This window comes from Bolinopsis microptera, chromosome 2 (assembly GCF_026151205.1).
Source record: "Bolinopsis microptera isolate Bmic1 chromosome 2, MBARI_Bmic_1.0, whole genome shotgun sequence".
Taxonomy (NCBI): domain Eukaryota; kingdom Metazoa; phylum Ctenophora; class Tentaculata; order Lobata; family Bolinopsidae; genus Bolinopsis; species Bolinopsis microptera.
Window position 1 is genome coordinate 12,295,026 of NC_087073.1, and position 20,729 is coordinate 12,315,754.

Consider the following 20,729-nt stretch of genomic DNA (forward strand, 5'->3'; position numbering starts at 1 on the left):
TAACGTCACTTTATATTATTATGTTTGCCTTGTACTCAGTACTAGCCCTAATTGATCGTGAAAGCTCGATCTTCACCTTCAAAATCGACTTTTAAAACTTCATACTTAAAAGTAAGCCTTATATCATATATCGAAACACCTCCATCTCCCTCCCCCTTCCCTGTGCTCTCTTCTTCAGCAGCTTTTCTGAACTTTCGGTAGATATTTTACTGTACTATTTTATATTGTATACAATTTTACGGACGAAATGATCCCAGGGGGGACTTCCAACCCTTCGGCGGGTAGTTGATGCACTGATCACAAGCAAGAGCCACTTTGGTATACTTGCTGTGAGGTGTCACAGCTACATGGGTTGGGGGTCCCCCCTTTTTTTCTGAACTTTCGGCTCTCTCATATAATAATATCACTGTAAATATAAGTAAACATCCGATAATAAACCTGTGCCCTAATATAACATGCATGATAGCAATTTTGTGTTTTATTTGTTAATGCTTTAAGTGCTAACAAATCCTATGGGGTCGTTCACATATTACGTAATCAATATTTTGGCTATTTTTACCCCCCCCCCCCTCCGTAATCAACCGTAATTAAGACCGAACCCCCCCCCCCCCCCATATTACGTAATCAAGGTTTGACCCCCCCCCCCCCCCCCCCCCCCCGTAATCAAGACCCAACCCCCCTCCTATATTACGTAATCAAGATTAGACACCCCCCCCCCCCATTTTTGATGTAGACTTACTAAGCGAAAATTGGTTTAAAAAACGAAAATTTTGATTACATAATTAACGAAAATTGTCCCCCATAATCAACCGTAAGCATTTGAAACCCCCCCCCCCCCCCCTCGGATGATTACGTAATATGTGAACGACCCCTATAAAGCTTTTAAAGGCAGCTCTAACAGTTGATTATAGCGCAATGCACATTGCACAACTGGGCCACGCCGAGCATCAAAAACATGTTTCTCGCAATCATCTTCGGTTGATCGGCTTGATGAATGTTACTGATCGTCTAAATTTCTTCGAAGTAGTGCTTGCCACTTAATTCTTTTAGAAATATTAAAAGCATTAGCCCAAGGCAAGTGCTACGAAATAGCGCGCGCCGGGTTAATCCATTAACAATGGACAACTCTAACAGCAGTTAAAGTCTCCATGCTCTGGTCTTTTCTAAATTTAGTTTAGCTCGGGATCTCAAGCTAGGTAGATTAAGGTCCAAAGCTTAACCTTTCTGGATCTACCGGCGATGCCAGCAGGTTTTGATATGGTTCTGCTTTCTGGAGTTCATCGATCTGAGGGTCGTTATTTTTAAAAATTTCTCTACTGCTGCTAGTAAAGGATGTTACGGGGATTATATGCTCGAATCATAAAACCATCTTTTGATAGACATATTAATCTGTAATTTGACCATTGAATCATTGTGCAGTGAAAATCTCAAAAAACTGTAAAATGGTGTGCTTTTTGCATATGACTGTTCATAATTATTATAATTCAAAGAATTATCTTTGTATGTATGTACGACTGCCCACGTGCAAATTTTATGAGAAATAGGAAGTTGCATAGTAACCATGGTAACGGTGTCCAAAAGCGCATGTGCACGTGTAAAGATTTGCGAGCGACATTTTGATCGGTTTTGTGGTAATTACGTTGTGATCAGTGCAAGCTGCATATTAATCGGCTGTATCTTCTGTTGTGACGGATATTTGTTGATGCTATAAAAACTAATATTGAATATTATCTTCCTCCCTGTGATCACAGGCTTTCTAGTTCTCTTATATAATCAACTTTAAAATATTTGTATCCAGTGCAGTGGCCAAACGTACCATTTTTCTAATGTCATGATTTTGAGAATAGGTAAAGCAAAAAGGTGCAATTTGGCTAGTGCTTTAAGTAAAAATTTTCAAAATTGTCCCACATTCTAATGATGATTTGCTGATTTTCAGGGCGCGTGATTGAAAGTCGCTCGAGCAATACAATTACACATGAGCGCTGACCTTTGACCGGCGATAACTTTGGCTAGGAATAACGTTTTTCCATGGGACTAAAAGCAGCTGATAGATATCACTCCCCTCTATCAGAAACAACTATAAAATCAATTTCGAGAGACATTTCATAAAGACCCCCCTGCCCCCTTAATGAAATAACCACACCTAATTGCGGAAGAGTTCAACGATTGTGAGAGATTCAGTCCTCATTTTTATTTTTATCAATTTACAGTGCCAACACATTGGAAAAGTATTCTTCAGAATATGAATCAGTGTCATTTTGTATACAGATTGTGAATCTTGCTGTTGCTTTCACCCAGTGATACATTTTCACATTTATGCTGCAAATTTTATGTAATTTTGTAATTTCCACCCTAATCCTCTGAAATATCTCAGCATGGACACCGATAGTGAAGCCAGTATACCTGATATATCTGTTGGCAGTGCAGGCAGTTCTGTAAGCTCAAGGCTCCAAGAGGAGTACCAGAGTTTACTGAAATATGCTCTTGTTACGCCCATGGGTACTCTGGCAGATGGGTAAGTTTTGCTTTGATCTTTGTAATGTTATCTACCATTCGAAAAAATGCTCACTTTGTGAACAAGACAATGTGAAACAGTCTACAAAGCATGATAACTGTAGAAGAATTTTAAGATTTAGCCAGCCAAAAGATGTCATCTCTCTCTGATATAATTATGAAGTGTTCTCTATCACTGAATTATTGGTTTGATCAGGATGGACGAGGATGTGACACAACAAGAAGATCAGATCCGTCTACTGCGGAACAGTAACCCTAACCCAACCCCTCTCCCTCCACCCTTACCCAAGAGAACACCGCCTGCCTCTTCTTATGCAAGCAGTGTAAGTCATAGTACTACATTATTATAAGTTATAACGCCAGCTTTCTGGTTTAATAAAATCTTTCATTGCTCATGCCATGCTGGTTAAATGATGCAAAGGTAAAGTACGATTATTCGTAGATCTTTTATTAAGTAATTATAAAGTCGGATTAATTGTATAATTTGTTTTCCTTGACTGTTGCTAGTCTACTGTGCAGTTATAATGCAGTATGCACTTGCTGAAGCCAGTAAGTAAATCAGATATGCACAAGATATGCACTTATTATGCACTAATTATGCACTTATTATGCGCTAATAAGTTTTGTAAACTTCTAACCAGCTACGTTACTGCGCTGTTTATAAAACAGTGGACCGAGCTTAGAGTTAAATATTTAATATACTTCTCTTTATTGTTTATATTAATCTTACTATTCAGTAGTGGAATGTTTAGTAAGTTGTTTTCTTTACAGAGTTCGTCCGAACATGAGCCTGTCAGGTTGATAACCACTAGAGAAGTTACCAGAGTTACTCCTGCCCCATCTGCTGAGATAAGTAATGGTAAATCATATACATTTCACATAAAAATAGAGCCACAAACGATCAATATCTCAATTGTTAGCGTTGTTGTATAACAATGATAATTTGTTTCAAAGTAAGAATTTACCCAGCAACCCTCATTTATTGCCTCTTTTAGTTGCTAGTGATTAGTCAACCGTTAAAGATATGCATGCATGTTACATAACGGCCACAATATGATAATATAACAATGATTGCGTGTTATTATTGTTGTTGTTATCCCATATTGGGGTTAATAAGGAACAGTGTGTAAGCTACAACAAGGTCAAGTGATATTCTTATGTTTTTTAGGTGCTTCAGTCAACACTACAGAGGGGGAGAAAGCTAAAGAAGTTTCTGTGCAGAATAGAGTGTTTGGCAGTTTGCCAACACTATATAGCTCGGGACATACTGTCAGTGACTACACGCTCGACGGTAAGATTGTTTATTTCGTGATCTGTCTTTGTAACATGATGATTTTGAAATATCAAATACAGATAGAACTTACTATCAAATACAAATAGTAATACAGATTCATACAATAAAAACAGAGTTAATCCTACTAGCAGTGGTGGAATTCCCGCCTCTCGCTGACTGTACAGAGATTTGCGATAATCACAGTAGCGTAAATAATAGTATTTAAGTATTTATTATGATGTCTCGCCATTTTCGTTATCTGATGAAGAAAGGGGTAAATCTTTCTCGTCATAATTAAGATTAGCACTGTACCAACAGCACATACTCTGTAATAAACAGTCTGACGACCTATTTTACAGAATTAGACGCCACTCTGGAAGATGAAACAGCAAGTCTGGTAAAAAGAGAAACAGTCAGGGAGTCAGAGATACTTACTTCCGCCCATGATAGTGATATTGTCAGATTGGAGGGGCAGATCGACGAATGGAACATTGCTTTGCGGCAAAACATTCTGGTATGTGTTATATATTTGTTACTAGTACATGTACTTTTTATATTTATATATAATCTTGTGACAACTGAATTGTGTGCAGCACTATATCGAGCCCATAGCGCGATGATATGCAGATTGATATATGTATCACATCAGTAGATCAGTACATCATCACCAAATGCGATGTGTGCTTTTATAATCACATTTATTGTACGAACTGGCCAAACACATCCTAATTGACTAACAATATTGGGGGAAAAGAAGAGGCACGGTATATGAGCTAACCCGTAATACTGGTATAAAGAGGCACGGTATAGAGAAGTTTTACTGTAGATTGCTTTCAGATATAATGTTACTTACTTACAATGAATTGTAACGAAGAGCCAAATTATCCTGAAACTTAACTGTGCGATGATGTGAACCCTAAGCTCTGTTTGTGACCATTGACCAGCTACCATAGTACCATTAATCATTATTATCTTTTTTATTAAATACTTTTCAAACCCTACAGAGTACAGCAATTATAACGTATAAAATAAATTATAAATTATTGCCCCCGTCTGTAAAATCTGACGGGAGACCAAACACAGTACTGCACAGTAAAATGTGCCCGCAATTACATGGCCCCGATATGACAACAAAGATGTGATACAAAATTGTGAAAAAATAAATATGTGATAAAGAATGTGAAACAGTTCAAATTTCTTCAGACGAGGCTGATACATGTTCTTATCAGAGCTGACAAGGCTCTGCTTGACTGCTTTCCTCCTCTTTTCAATTCCTCCCAGAGCTTCTTGAAAGCTCTCCTTTCTTCCACTGATCTGTCCGGGCAAATGTAGATACTTTTATAGCCCTGTTTTGTTCGTAGAAGTTTAGCTTTTCTCAGCACCTGAGCTGCCATATCAGAGCTATTCAGAAATAGCTTAGTAGGTCGTGATGTTTCGGCTCTCTTCAGACCAACTCTACAACAGTCACGAAATGAAGGTTTCTCGTTTATCTCACCAAGAATTTCAGCAACTTTGTTTTCTAACTTCTCGCCGTCGGATTCACTTATTCCATAGATTACGACGTTTCTGCTTCTTTCATCCTTTTCAGCTATTGTCTTAACTGCGGTACAGATCTTCTTTGGCGTAAGAGCAGCAGCACAAGTCTTCTTCAGAGTACAAGTCTTCTTCAGGACATTTCTGATACAAATTCATAGTTTAGTTCGTTCAAGTCTTAGTTCTTATAATGGTAATTGTTCCAGCTCATGAGTCGCTGTAAATAGCCTAAGCCGTACCTTTACATTTAAGTTCCTTTTCGGCTATAAAGCGATGTTGTAGCGATGAATAGATGTCAAGTTATTGTTTTTATCATCATATTATTATTATCATCACGACAAGGCCCACATGACAAGATGGTTGTGAACTAAGTTCAATTAAATCGATACGATATAATTACACAAGGACTGGAGACATAATAGTAAAATATTTTGTTCTTGACAAGCTATTATATTTGATGATCATCTTTTTCACGTACCCCATCTTTTGTCTTGAAATTTCGTAATTGCAATTTGCCACAGACACCTCTCTTTCACTCGATTCACTTATTGTATTATAACGCCGCTGTGCTAATCTATTCTATCCGCTCGGATTGAACCGGTATCTTTCTCTAGCTTTTTCTCAGTTCTGTGCTTATTAAGTTTCATAGTTACTCCTTGAAATATGTCGATATGTGAACAGTGTGAAAAGTGCCGAGCTTTGAGTGAAGTAGACTTCGATATCAAAAAACTTTTAGTCGCAAAGAGGAGCAGGGGAATATTGAAGCGTTTTCGGAGTTTGATAATATCTTGTTGTTATAAACTTGGTCTTATCAAAATTGATGGTGTGGAGAATTTGACTGAGCGAATGTATGTTGTCTAGAAGAGACGTGTCTAAAGGTTTCCATGATAATGTGACCTTTTTAGTAGATGATATGGTTCGTACATTGTCATCCTTCAAACCCAAATTCTGAACTTTGCATTATTCACAAATTCTTCAGTATTTTTAAATTACGTGACCAGTAACCAGTCCCTTATTTAATCATAAAATCCTAGCTAATGATGAGAATGTATCAAATTTAATTTCAGGCGGAGTTGACACAGATCAAACTGAAGTTACTTCAACAACAGAAGTGCAGAATACTGGACGAGAGGGAGAAGTAAGTTTTCAAAAACTTAAAACTTTTCAACCGAATAATTCGAATACCTTCGTTTGACTGATGTAGAAAAATCTCATGTTCACATTACGGATATAACATCATTGGCATTTGGCAATGGTCGGTAATATAAAACCTTATCAGGATGGTAGCTAATATGAAACCTTATCAGGATGCTTAATTGAAATATTATCGCTCTCTCTACATATAATCTCTTAGGAGCAACGAACGGATGGCCCGGCTAACACTTCAAAATGAGGAACTCAAGGAATTAGTTGCGAACTGCGAGAGAACTATTGCTCAGAAGGACTCGATTATAGCTAACCTGACAACTTCCCTCAATAAACAGAAAACTAAGGAAGGACTTGTTCGTAGTTTCAGTCAGTGGAAGTTGAGGCATTGCGATGAGAAAAGAGAGGTGAGAACACTTTGTATTCAGTTTAGAGTCAATTTATGTGTTGTATGTAATACATATAAATGTAATATTTAATATTGTTAAAATATGTTGTATTATGTTAGGGAGGTCTAGGGGTCCAATGACCAATGATGACCAACCACTTGACGACAATTTTTGCTAAATTGAAGAAACTAAAATTATCATTCTTGGACCCTCCTAAAACTTTTGTCAATTCTTGCCCATAGTCACGTGATAAAGGTACATTCCTGCTCATGCTTATTGCAGCCAGTGTGAGATCACTTTTAAAAAAAGTACTTTGACCACTTCAGTTATTCTAGCTAATATGAATATTAGTTCTGAATAATCTTGGCGTTTCACTTTTCTTAGTTAGTTTAAAATACTATTCACTATACAGATTACAGCTGTATACTGTATAGTATACTATGAAACAAATGTTACGTAGCGATATTTATAATAAGTGACACGTTTTATGTCAAAAGAAATACAAACTATTTTCTATGTAATATATGTAATATATATGTCATTGAAACAGATCAATCTAACAATTTGATAAAGCTTGATTTGATTTAACAAAATGTGTATCTAATTAAAGATTGATTCATGATCTACATTCTACAATTCTCATCTCACAATTCATAACGCCCAGGAATTCTGCGGCCGCATAGCAGACGACTTTTACGCAAGAAAGTTGATGACACGCGCATTTCGTTCCTGGATGAGCGTCCAAGAGAATAAGTGGAAAGAAAGAGTGGAGCGGGCGTGTCAGAACCGCGCACAGGAAGTTTGCGAAAAGCTGACACGTGATTACGAGGACAAGGTTGCCGCGCTGCAGCAACAACTTGGTGCAGCTTGCGCAGAGATTGCTAGTCTGCGTTCTGATAGGGAGCAGTTTGAGGAGCGCATGAAGAAGGGCTTCATGAGGGGGGTGTGCGCGCTGAACTTGGAGGCTATGACTATGTTCAAAGAGGAGGAGTCTACTAAAGAGAATGTAGAACCCCCTGAAACTTCTGTAGTCCAGCCACTTCAGGTAATTAACTTATTTTAACCTCTGGATCTTATTTATCAGTAAATTATCTTTATTATATAATATTATATATCCAAGCGCTATCAATGAGTTGTCAGAGTTTCTCCAGAGAGTGCTCGACTGACATGCAGGAGCATTTTAATAACCAGTGATCGGTATTGTTTTATCATCGTCATAAATTATTTGCCACTGATTCCCATTGTTCGATTGTTATATAACCAAGCATATTATTTTATTCACAGAGAATGGTCTAATTTTTTTACTGATAATTTTCTTCGAATTAAATCTGAATGCAGCAGTCATATTTGGGGTATTTGACTAAACACTATTTTCAGAGTATGCCGGTGTTATCTGAACACCCCTTACCAAACCTGACGACTGCCCCCTATCCGCCTTACAAACCCAACTCTAAACAAGTCCTGGTCAGGCTTCAAGGAACTTCAAACAAGGGCAACCACAAAACTGCCAAGCCCCAATTAGAGGTATGTCAGCCACCTTCAACAACATCTTCAAATAATGTTTAGAAAATTACTGGTCGAAAGTTTGGTTGAAAGTTGGAAACCGACTTGATTTTAAATGTTTATGTATCATGCAGTAAAGGCGTGTTCCATGCTTAATGCGTTGATGGCAATCATTCTTCATAACGGCTGTTGCAAAGTTTACAGAAGTTAACTGATCTAGTTTCAAGTTCTGACCAAACTTTTGACCAAACTTTCTACAGATTTAAACACTTTCAGCGATGAAAACGCGATATAAAAATTAACTTAAGATAAAATGTTTAGACTCATCGAATAGGTTAACTTAAAGATATTATAAATTTGTATTCTTCATGTTATTATAAAAAGACTTGTGTACTAGATTTTTTACGATATGAAGAATAAAAATCACGTACATTTAAAAATCACGTAGTATATCTAACTTTTTCACAAAAATCCCGAAAACAAGATCATGGCTATAATTCTTGTCATCCGTAATCAAAGTCGGGTCCATAATTTATTGAGAATACTGGTAGTTTTGGACTGCAGATTTAACAATTTTGCTTTACAATGTTTTAACCCTTAGAAAGTAAGAACATGCTCAAATTATTTGTGACTTAGAAGTGTTGATAGATTAATAAAGCACTACCTGCATACCGTTTAATTTGGGGGTATTCACGTTCCTTTGTTCTCACAAGAAACCTTTTATCTTAAATAATGAACCACTGATATCATTCTGTGCCGAAAAAGGAATCCTGTGAGTTGTGACCTTAATTTTCGTCACATACTTTTTTTAAATCACATACTTACAAAAATATTCTAAAACAAATAAGCTTTTAGTTCAATAGGCACTAAATATATATATATAATAGAACTAAAGCAACAGTTTATCCCATAATTTACGCCTTGTAGAAAATCATATTTTATAAGACTACCTTACTCGGGATTATTACGACGGGTTTATTAACGACCGGTTAAAATATGGTTCGGGAAAAATATGGCGAAATTGCTCAAAACCCACCACATTTTCCCGGTCGCCATTTTACCGGTGTCCAACCTTTCAATTTTAGATTCAAAAATTTTGTCTCAGATGTAAATTTCCTTATTAGAAATAAGCAAGTTTAGAAATTTTCGCATTGCTAAAACTTGTGAAACAAGTCGAATTATCAATAATTGTTGAAAGTAGACAGAAATAATGATGGAAAATAATTTTTAACATTTGAAGCGTCACAACCAGATCGATATTAAGATAAAGGGAGAGCTGTTTAGTCTTCCAATAAGTTGTAATCATCTTCGTTATCTTCATCTGGATCATCCCTTTCATCAGTTTTAATTAATTCAAGTTTTAATTTAACTGTTACTTTTACTTTGAGTCCTATTTTATTATGTAGAGATAGTCAATACCTAAGAAATTAAAAATTGGCCTATTTAAATCAAATTTGACAATAAGGATATATGACAAGAATTGGGCAAAAAGGTGAATTTTTTGCAATTTTAGCCAAATGAAGTCGAAAAACCTACAACAAGTGTCCCAATAGTCTTCTTTAGTGAATATAAGACAACGATTAAAATATGAGCACCCATACCCCTTGGGAACCCTAAAAGCTGAGTAGGCGGGTTTATTAACGACCGGTAAAAATGTGGTTCGGGAAAAATATGGCGAAATTACCCTAAACCCACCACTTTATCCCGGTCATAATAATCCCGAGTAAGGTATTTAGTTAACACCACCTTGTAAGTTTTAAAATGTATACATTCTTTAGTTTTACGTCGTGGGCGACAATAAGCTATTTACTGCGAGGTATTGTTGAGGTACAGTAGTTTCATTAATAGCCAAGTCACAATTAACTACAATTTTGCTAAAATTTCGTTTTTGAGATTAAATCATGTTTTACGCTAACGCAAATGTTTTACAACATTTTGTGATTAGATGTACTAACAATTAATATTTCAGACAGTAGTAGTAGAGAGACACTCGGGGCCCACCCACCACCCTCCACTGCGAGTTCCTCCAAAGAAACACAAAGTTAAGAACCAAATGTCCGTCAGAATCGTTGAATAAGCAGTGGATGTTGCTAGGCGATACCAGAAATTCTCTTTTTAATTGACAAGACGTTTTTTTGTGCGAGATCCTTTCATTTTTAAAGAAGGTGGAGTTTGATTGTTATATTTTTTCAATGAGTGCCAGACACCATGAACTGAGGCTGAAGAAATATGACATGGGAGGTGAAACTAATTGTAAATATTTTGCAGTGTTATTATTATGTTGTTGTTTATGTTATACTGCTATATCACCTATTCAGAATTTCAGTAATCAGTAACCATTATTATATGTTATTATATCAAAATTGAAATCCATTCTTCTTCATTTTTCTTGATATTTGGGGATGTTGGCTGACGGAAAACTGTCCAGACCTTCAAATTTATAAAATAATGATTTGAGGGAATGGACACAATTCAAAATAAAGAAACCGCGGTTAAGTCTAACACTTCTGTAAGACGCAACAACAACCATATAAAGAAAGGTCTTATTTCGGCAGTTAGTAACCAGCGCGTTCCCGTTATTTGTTGCGCGTACACGTGATTTAAACAAATCTACTCTGTACTCGTTACATTTGATAGAAGACAAAAACGGAAAAAATAAAATAATACACGACTTAAAACTCAACGTTTCTGCTTCGCCACTATGAATGGAAATGATTGATATTATCAAAACACAAAATCTGTTGGGAAATCTCTCATGGGAATCTAACTGTCAAAAACCGTCCAACATCAGCATCATGATCTCACTACTTCCATTCTGGTAGCATACCTGAGCATAATTATAGAAATAGGATAATTTTACTGGGCGGCGCCATATCTTCAATCGGTAAATGAACGTCCTAATTAGGTCCCCAGTGCCCAGGTAATTTGGACGCTCTTTAACAACTGCCACAAGTTGGTCGAGTATTTCTCCATACATGCTATTTCTTTTCAAGATAGACCAAAGGTAGCGCCCTATGAGTATGGAGACTCTAAATGTTGCTGATATACAGACGGTTGGAATAAGTTGTATTTGGTTAGAATCTAGATTCACCTGGTCCATGTTAAAAGAGGCACACTAGGCTCAAGACAATAGTAACAACGTTTTTGAAACCATCGTCGATGTGCAGTTAGAGGGCATAGCACTTTAATTACTGATTCTTACAGTACGTTTAACAATTTCTAATAGTAATGAAGCTATTTTTGAAATCCAGAAGCTCTGACTGCCCAGGAATTCTGCTTTGAGGGTTAAACTGAGTTCCCCGGTTAAAAGTAATCATTCGTCTCAACCCACTGGTGTTACCGACAGTAATTCTCTCGAATACTCCACCAAATCTTGGACAATGAAAGCCTTGGCCAATTCTTGGATCCAGACAATATACATCCTGCAATTTCACCGCATTATATTCCATTTTACTGGACGGTTATACCACCGGTATCTGAGTCCGCCAAATCCTTTAAGCGTTTACGCCAGAGCACAGACGTTCCTGGTCCTACTCCCCAGGCATCAGGTAAATCCTTTCATCCACCTCTGCAAATCATTAGATTGTAGATTAAGATACCATCAAGTTTGAAGATCGGACTGCCAAAATTCGAAACTGAAAATAACCTAAATTTAGGGCCGAGCGTGCTCAATCACTTTACAGTCCATCTTCGAGATTGTTCTAAAACAATGAAACCAACTTAAATCGATGTATTTTCGAACGCTGATTCCGAATCACCTCCCATGACAATAAAATGCTCCCCTGGCGAGATATTGGCGAAAAACTTTCTCGATCACGTGATATGATTGATTTGTTGTTGTTGTTGATACCAGGACGCGCGCCGAGTTGGACTCGTCGACGGTCCTGGAGTAATAGTATATGGAACAGATATTTTACGAGTATCACCCGTTAAGTGATATGACATTATGACCGTACAAGGAAGTTAGTCTAATTTCTCGTTAGCCTTAGGGTTAGGGTTTCAGCATATGCTTTGCTAAGGATTGGGTTAGTGTTGGGATCAGATTAGAGGGCCGTTAGAATAGTCGTTCAGGGCCAGCTAAAGAACGGGTTGAAAAAGTCACGTGACAGTCGAGTGCAGAGTGATTAATCATCGTCCATTTGGGGCGGGCTAACTATAAAGTTGTTTGACATTTTGTTTCTCCTGCCCTAGTTGTTCCCATCCAAGAAGAAATTAATAAACACTTTGGCTGGATTGAGATTTTTGGAATCATTTAACATCATCTCAATTCTCAATAAATGAAACAATCTTTACAATTACATGATTCTGGAGAATCTGAAGATCGAATTGGAAATCTATCAAAATGAGCATATTTATATACCGAAATTTCGAAGATGTTTAATTTTAAAATATTAGGTTTTGTGCAAGCTTTGGATCAGGATGACGAGTCATTTTGGTCCTTTCTGCTTGTTTTCGCTTGTTCTCACTTATCAGAACTGAATAACCAATACCATCATTCTATTCTTTAAATTTTAAGACTCTTTTTCTAGCAACGATTTAGGATGTTTCGAAATCGTGATTTGGATATTTTATAGGTATCTGAACTCGTTAGGAGTTTACTAATACTAAGCACCAAAGCTTACAAATGTTCACCTTTTTCATTTTTGTATTTTCGTTACTGATCACGGTTTATAAATAATATCAGAAATCTCATTTGCGTGATTTAATGCTTGTCTGCTTGTATTGTAAGCTTGTTGATTACGTTGATCATAGATCTTTTTCTGAAACGACCAGCACCTGATGGATTATCATTGACTAATAGCTCATTACCGTTAACAAATTCAACCGCATAATTTCAGAAATTTTGCCGAATCATTTGAGATTTTTCCAAATTTGTAATTAAAATCGCACAGTTTGCCATTTTAGATCAAGATGCGGTACCACACGATTTTCCATATCTTGCCACACCTAAATTGTAAATGTTTGATCCTCCGCGAAGTTTATTTTTAAATATGAAAACGAAGCTTTCCGGATACTTAAAAACGACTTCCTATCTTGTTCATGTAGAAAATGCATATTTGTTTTAACATGTTCATTTCATTATTAAAAGAAGCACCGTTATAAACTCAACCTTGTCTAGTTTCCAGTTCCCGATGAAATATCTCAATTCTCACAAGCTAATAATCACACTCAACGCTTTGATCGATATCCAAAAAACCGACTCGCATCAACTTTTAAAGGCGGATCAGGAAAAGCTATTCTCGTCAATCACGTCTAACATGTAAATTGTAAAATAGTTCTCGCAACTTCTCCTATCATTATTATTAACACGATCTTTGATGCCATAAGCCATTGACATCATTCAATAAAAATTAAATTTTTTGATAAGAAACATTTTATTATAACTAGTACTACCACTTTATTACGATCCGCATTTTACTACTATTCGCCTTTTAAATTTACCTGCTTGATAGCATAATTATAATACATTAATACCTTCATGGCTGTTGAGTGCATCCGGCGATAATGCCAACGCACGCTTTAGCGGAGGGCGAGCCCGAGAACAAAAATAAGCCAAGGTATTATTTGTTATAATTTTTTCCACTTAATTACGATCCGCATTTTACTACTATTCGCCTTTTAAATTTACCTGCTTGATAGCATAATTATAATACATTAATACCTTCATGGCTGTTGAGTGCATCGGGCGATCGGGCGACTTTTTGGGGAAATAATTCCCAGACAATATTATATAGCCGATTTTAATAATATAAAACGGAAGACTCAAAGATTTGCCGACTAGTAGTAGTTATGGATTGTCGCACCGCTCAGGTGAGTCAGGATATTTGTTTCAGTTTGGTGACAATCCCTTCCGCAGATTTTAACGCTATAAGCGCACCAAAAAGACTCACCAAAACGCGCACGAGTTCAACCTCAGGCACCACCCTTACCATACGGCATACAGTTACATTCAGTTAGGGGTCGTTCACATATTACGTAATCAATATTTTGGCAATTTTTACCCCCCTCCGTAATCAACCGTAATCAAGACCGAACCCCCCCCCCCCCTATATTACGTAATCAAGGTTTGACCCTCCCCCCCCCCCCCGTAATCAAGACCGAACCCCCCTCCTATATTTATTAAAAGCTATCACAACGGATTAATGAATGAAATAATCGCAAAACACTTACTAAACGAAAATTGGTTTAAAAAACGAAAATTTTCATTAAATAATTAACGAAAATTGTCCAATCGGTATATTTCGAAAATCGGTAAAAAATTAAAATTTGTATTACGTAATCAACGACCAAACCCCCCCCCCCCCCCCCCCCCGTAATCAACCGTAAGCATTTGAAACCCCCTTCGGCTGATTACGTAATATGTGAACGACCCCTTAATAGAAGATTCCCTAATTATAGTTCAGTAATTTACGCTGGACATTTTTTTCTTCGAATCGTTTTATTCAACCAGTACTAAAAAATGAGGCCAAGAAGTTAAAACAGTGCAACATGCATCTGACTGGTCTTACACTTGAATTTTTAAGCAATTTCAAAAATTATAAGTTGGTGCTCAGGGTACTTTAATTTTAATCTGAAAATCTTTATCTGAAGTTGTTTACCTGACCCCTGTGAATATTTCAAGTCAAACGGTTGAACTTGAAGGCTCGCTGAGTTATGACTATGAGAGGCGAGAGCAACAAATTCCCAGGATTTTGAAAAAAGTAGGCATTTAAGTTTATGTTCATTGTTCATATTACCCGCAGTTCAACTGAAAGCTGCTTCATGTCATGAATCATCGCAAATCCGTCAAATAATTTTTTGCACATGAATTGAACTTGTACCTTGAAATTTGTTTCTAATCTTTGAATGGCTCTAAAATCTTGAAAATCAAATTTTTGCTTTTCAGAGTTTAGACCGGTGCTCATAAAATCTCCGACTCATTCATTTCACCAATTTAAAAAGATTTTAAATCGAAAACAAATTATTCTTGCGTCAAAGAATGCATTAGGGGAATCTAGAGCGAGTCTTCAGTTATTTTGGGTACAACTACAAATACAATAAAGCAAGAATTACTCGATTCACGCACTGTATTGCTAAATGCTAATGATAGTGCTACTATACCGAAGCTGTTAGATTCGCAGCGTTTCCAGCGAAACTTAAACACAGGTATTAGCGTAATACCATGTGTTATAAACGCCAGTTATTTTGTTGCTTTGTGGTGGTATTTATTAATGCTTTAAAATTTCTGTAGTGTATTTATTTCTATTATTCAACAGGATCCGTTGCGATTTGTCGGAATGGGATTTACGCATCTATATAGTTGTTTTTAAGCGATTTTAAGGACATATCTACTTTTAACACCCATACCCGCCATGACCCGGTATGTTGATAATATAATAATATGTAGCAGTAAAACAAAACGTATGATTGAAGTAGGTAAGAAATACTTTTTAACAATAAATACTATATTCATTACAACTGTAACTATTTAGAGAAATTACAATTGTACCAGTCTGTTTCCATAGTGGTAAAACAGGATTGTGTTTCCTGATAAAAGAGAAAAGTTGTCCCTCGATTTGGCAAGCTAGCTATAGCAGGTTCACTCTTCAATTTCAACCCCTGAAACAAGATTTTATCAATATTGTGTAAGCGCTTTTTTGTTCAAAGTGCATAATGGACCAATGATGAATGGAACTTATCATTCATTAATGTTACCACTTGAAGGAAAATGTATCCATTTATGGAAGATGGAGATGGGTGCCATTAATGAAAATAGGGCTTATCATCGTCAATGGGAATCCCCAACCCATCATCTAGTATTAGTCAACCAAGATTAGATTAAGTACAAATTAGAATCTTCAATCTATACCAAAACTTACGTTCTTCTAGTTCGATCACCTCGTTTTGCAGTTCCTTCTTGCAAAACCCACAACCTCTGGCGCAGTGAATGTTATACTTATCATCGCTACATAGACCCATATCCTTCCATTTTAGACACTCAGGGGCATCCCGAGTTCCACAATCTCTGGTGTGGTGTCCTGAAATTATTTTGCAAATTGACGATGTGGAAACGGGATCAAATCATACAAAGGCAGAAGTAACACGTGCGGTTATATTTTGTAAATAGTGCGATTCTGCACCTTCCCAAACCTTTTCTATGTATGGAAAATTTGGAGATAAAAAACACCGCAATAAAGCTGAACTATTCGCCAAATTTGCAGCCTTTTAGTATGTTGAGGTTCAACAGCGTATTAATAATGATATTATTTAACGTTGCCTTACACGATTGTTGTTTAACACGACAATTAACTTACAATGTGTCAAGTACGTAATACGTATTATGTTTTACAAAGATTTTTCTGACAATTCTTAAGATGTATAAACAGCTAGAATCATCCTTATTATTTATAGAGGCTTTTACAATTAGATTTATATGGTCTGGGGCTGGTTGAGCCGGTGGTGAGCATAATTGAAGTAGAGTATTCAATATAATAACTATATAACGTTACAATATATAATATTCCAACACATTGTGTGTAAGCGACTAACGTGTCACATGACTAAAGTGACTGAATTACAATCTGGCCCGAGCGTTGATCATTTTAATGTCCGTTCAAATTTTGGCAGACGTCTTAAGCAGATCCTCCTTAAATTAAATTCTTGCTGAAATTGTAAAGCTTACGTTCTTCTAGTTCCACCTCGTTTTTCAGTTCCTTCTTGCAAAATCCACAAGTTCTGGAGCAGTGAATGTTATATTTATCATCGCTACATAATCCCATATCCTTCCATTTTAGGCACTCCGGAGCATCTCGACTACCACAATCTCTGGAGTGGTGTCCTGAAAATCAATTAACTCGTGAGAGCTTGTCATACTATCAGTATTAAGTAAGCACAAAATAGCGAAACGACATTTGGTATTTCAAACAAGGGGAGGGTAAATATATTAATGAGTTTAAAGGAATTTATTGAATAATCTTCTGTCTTGATAAGTGGTTTTTCAATATTACATGAGTAGTATTGTTTCCAGTCATGATAGACTATCAGAATATAAATTAAAAATGAATACCAGATCCTTACGTTTTAGCAATGTTTCTTGCGATTTTAACGCAGCAGCTCGCCTAGTAATACTTTTACCTGAATTAGACAAAAGGTCATTAGGTTTTGTAAAATGTTATCGGCAATTATCAAAGTTGATACCCCAATTTGATTATCATAAGGGTTGAAAAATATTGAAATAGCCTTAAAAATATGGACACGCTAACGGCTAATTAAATAAGTGAAAACTTTAAATTTAATGGATGAAAATTAAAATTTTGATGAATATAATACCTTGGATGACAGCAAGAGACCCTACGGCCAATACTAAGAAGAGAGAGAACGAATTCATCTCGTTGTTTGAGATTAGCAGGTCAGTAAAGGAGTTCAGTAGAGAAGCTTACAACTACAAGAATAAGATCAGTCCAGAAAATGTCTGCTAGTTAACATGCCACGCACGGAAACAGTCGGAGAACAATAAATAAAAGGGAGTAGAGGAAGCGTTAAAAGAGGACAAAGATTCAGTGGTTCGGGGTGCAGGAATTGCATGGTTCACCTGCTCTCTGAATTTCCTGAGCTAATTGAACTGCTGCTCAGACCTTTTGTTAGGTGGGTTGGTTATTGTGGACAGATTGGTCGGAACTCTGGGTACTGTGAAATTCACTTTGTTAGGTTTCCATTTGTTTTGTATTACACGGATGCTGGGTTATAAATTTAAACCGGAAATTTTGTATTCAAATTAAAATTGAATTGTTTAATTTAGAAATTTGCTATGTCAATGTGTGACCATAAAAAAACGTGGCAAAATGTTTACTTGGATTGTGGACTAGGTAAATTTATGGAATGGTTAATGGTCATGATACATAAATTTCTTTGCATATTACTATTAAATTGGTACGTGCGCACACGAAGCGTGCCAAAAAGGATGACTCCACTGCTCCTCAAGCATCGAAAAGAAAAAAATCTGAGCCGAGGCAGGCCCTCCTCAAGCATCAGAAGACACGAGATCTGAGGAAAGACCAGCCTTCAACCTAACCTGAAAATTTGATCTAAAATAATTTGGATGAAGTTGTCATTTTTGGCTGCAGCTATAAGTATAATATGACCTGGGTGACCGTCAAGTTGTCCATTTCAGATTTGGGCTGATAATGTACTGATTGGATGCCCTGTTAACTCCGTGGGAATTGTGTAAAATTTGTGAAGTTGTCGGTCACAATAGACTTTTGAGCTATAACTATAAGTGAGTTTCTTAAAGTAGGCTTAATATGCATAGTCCACGATTTCATAACGTATTACTATTATATGGGTCTTCATCGGTTGGTTGAAGATTAGATTTAATGTTGGTTGAAAAGACAATCGAACAATATAAAATTTGGTCAATAAACGTTGTGGTCCAATAGAGCTTAATTACTTGAAAAGTAAACTTTTTCGTACTAAATAGTTATCGCTTAATACAGAAGAAATCGTAGATTTTATTGACCAAGTATGGTATTTCTCAACAATTCATTCAACCGCGACTATTCTGGTATTCAATCGACCTTTCACTTTCAGACGCGTGAGTGGGAAGACACATATTCGAGAGAATTAAATAGTTATAACTATAAGCAAGAGACATTTTTTGTGAGAGAGCCTGCAGACTCATAATAACATATTGTAACTGTAATATATATATTGGGTCAAATCAAATGTAATCAAATAAAATTCTTAACTTTAATGAAAATATCCATTGTTCCTTAAATTATAAAATTTAACGTTGACCACGAATTCCGATTTTCATAGCAAATTTTCAAATTAATAAAACCAATTTTCATGCAAAATTCAGCTTACATTAATAAAATTCAGCGGAAGAACTTTAATTGTTTAAAAACTTATTAATATTGTGTGGCAGTCATGACTTAACAGCATTAAAGTTTCCGGCTACCAGTAGTTTGGTTTGTGTTGTAATTTTGTTTTACCCATACTCCAATCACTATGATATACCATTATACCATACCATACCCTGGCTCCCGGTCAAAGCGAGGGCGTAGCCACAGAGAGGTTCTGCAGCGTTTATTCTCCTTGGACGATGTTCCCTTGGTTTAATTCAAAATTGTGTTAATTGTGTTAATTGTGCCTCACCAATCATGATATCACAAACTCCATAAATAAATGATGACCCAGACCATGTATGCTCGTTGCTTATTGCCAAGATGATGATAAGAGGCGGACAACGCTCCCAACATTTTTTCACATTTTTTGTAGTAGCTCTGGCCCTCTGGTGACGACGCTTGAAACGTATATGTGTCTCAACGTTTATAATCGGTCGATTGAATATGGTATTTTTCAATCGTCCTATCTACCGAATTTTCAACATCCCATTCAAAACCGACATATTATAATTATGCTTTAGTACGTTTAACTTTGAAGAACATACGGTAATTCCACCACTGAATGGCGATATGCATATGATTTTAGCGAATTTTGCCATCGCCCTTGAAAATTACAGCAATGTCACCATTCTGCATTCGGTGCACCATCCCTTCGAATTGGCATTGCAGCATCCGGTGGAACCATTTTCGAGTAATCAGTGCTTCAATCTGAACCTCATAGTCATAAACATTATTTGTTTGTACAAATGGGCAAACTAAAGGGGCATTGAATGCTTCTTTAATCTTTATTAACTTTAAGTGTAACACATCAAACATTTGGAGCGCACTTATCACATAATGTTCAATAAGGAGCTATTTATAAGATTAAACATTTAAAGTAAAATAGTGGAGCTATCAATCTACTAGAGTGCTTCCTAATATAAACAGCTATTTTTACCAAGTTAGACAGGGAAAATTGTCGAGAGTCGAGACATTATTTAAATGTGTTCGTTATTGGGATGGTTCAGGGATCAGGGGGTTAGGTATAGTGCTTCTTGTGGCCATGGGGGCTGGTAGTGGTAATGTTGTAAACAATATATAAATTATATTATAATTAATATAAATTTTAACTTTAAGCTTAACAACTTTGTGGCTTTGGCGACTTAATGTTTTAAAACCATCTGCTTATACTGAATTAATTTTGATTTCATGACCAAGATTCGGTAGGAAAGTTTTAACTATTTAAAACTTTCCTGCACATCTCAGGAGAAGTTTGCATCAATACGACATGGAAGAAGGAAGACAACATCAACAAGACATGGTGTAAATAATTAATAAACATAATGCCATCCTGGTGCGAATATGTCACCACTGTTCCACATAATGTTTCTACCTTAATCCTACCGGATTAATGAGAAAATTTTCATATTTTGTGAGCTTTCTCCTTCTCTAAGGATCGAAGACAAAATGAGAAAGAAAATTTGAGATATACCCAAGATTCGTATCAAG

The 20,729-nt window shown here is 36.3% G+C and overlaps 2 protein-coding genes across 2 annotated transcripts; one reads left to right on the forward strand and one right to left on the reverse strand.

The window, feature by feature from the left end:
* Nucleotides 1-2,373: 2,373 nt before the first annotated feature.
* On the forward strand, nucleotides 2,374-10,721 carry LOC134826624 (centrosomal protein POC5-like). The gene is made up of 10 exons (XM_063839080.1): nucleotides 2,374-2,515; nucleotides 2,711-2,837; nucleotides 3,286-3,373; nucleotides 3,683-3,805; nucleotides 4,147-4,301; nucleotides 6,388-6,458; nucleotides 6,675-6,873; nucleotides 7,520-7,900; nucleotides 8,233-8,379; nucleotides 10,328-10,721. The coding sequence occupies exons 1-10, from the start codon at nucleotides 2,376-2,378 to the stop codon at nucleotides 10,433-10,435; spliced, it is 1,539 nt and encodes a 512-aa protein (XP_063695150.1). The 5' UTR covers nucleotides 2,374-2,375; the 3' UTR covers nucleotides 10,436-10,721.
* A 5,043-nt stretch (nucleotides 10,722-15,764) lies between these two features.
* On the reverse strand, nucleotides 15,765-17,852 carry LOC134811966 (uncharacterized). Its single transcript, XM_063819134.1, has 5 exons — nucleotides 17,668-17,852; nucleotides 17,416-17,472; nucleotides 17,021-17,176; nucleotides 16,218-16,376; nucleotides 15,765-15,957 (listed from the first exon to the last, which is right to left on the reverse strand). Exons 1-5 carry the CDS (start codon nucleotides 17,723-17,725, stop codon nucleotides 15,938-15,940), a joined length of 450 nt encoding a protein of 149 aa, XP_063675204.1. The 5' UTR covers nucleotides 17,726-17,852; the 3' UTR covers nucleotides 15,765-15,937.
* Nucleotides 17,853-20,729: the final 2,877 nt, after the last annotated feature.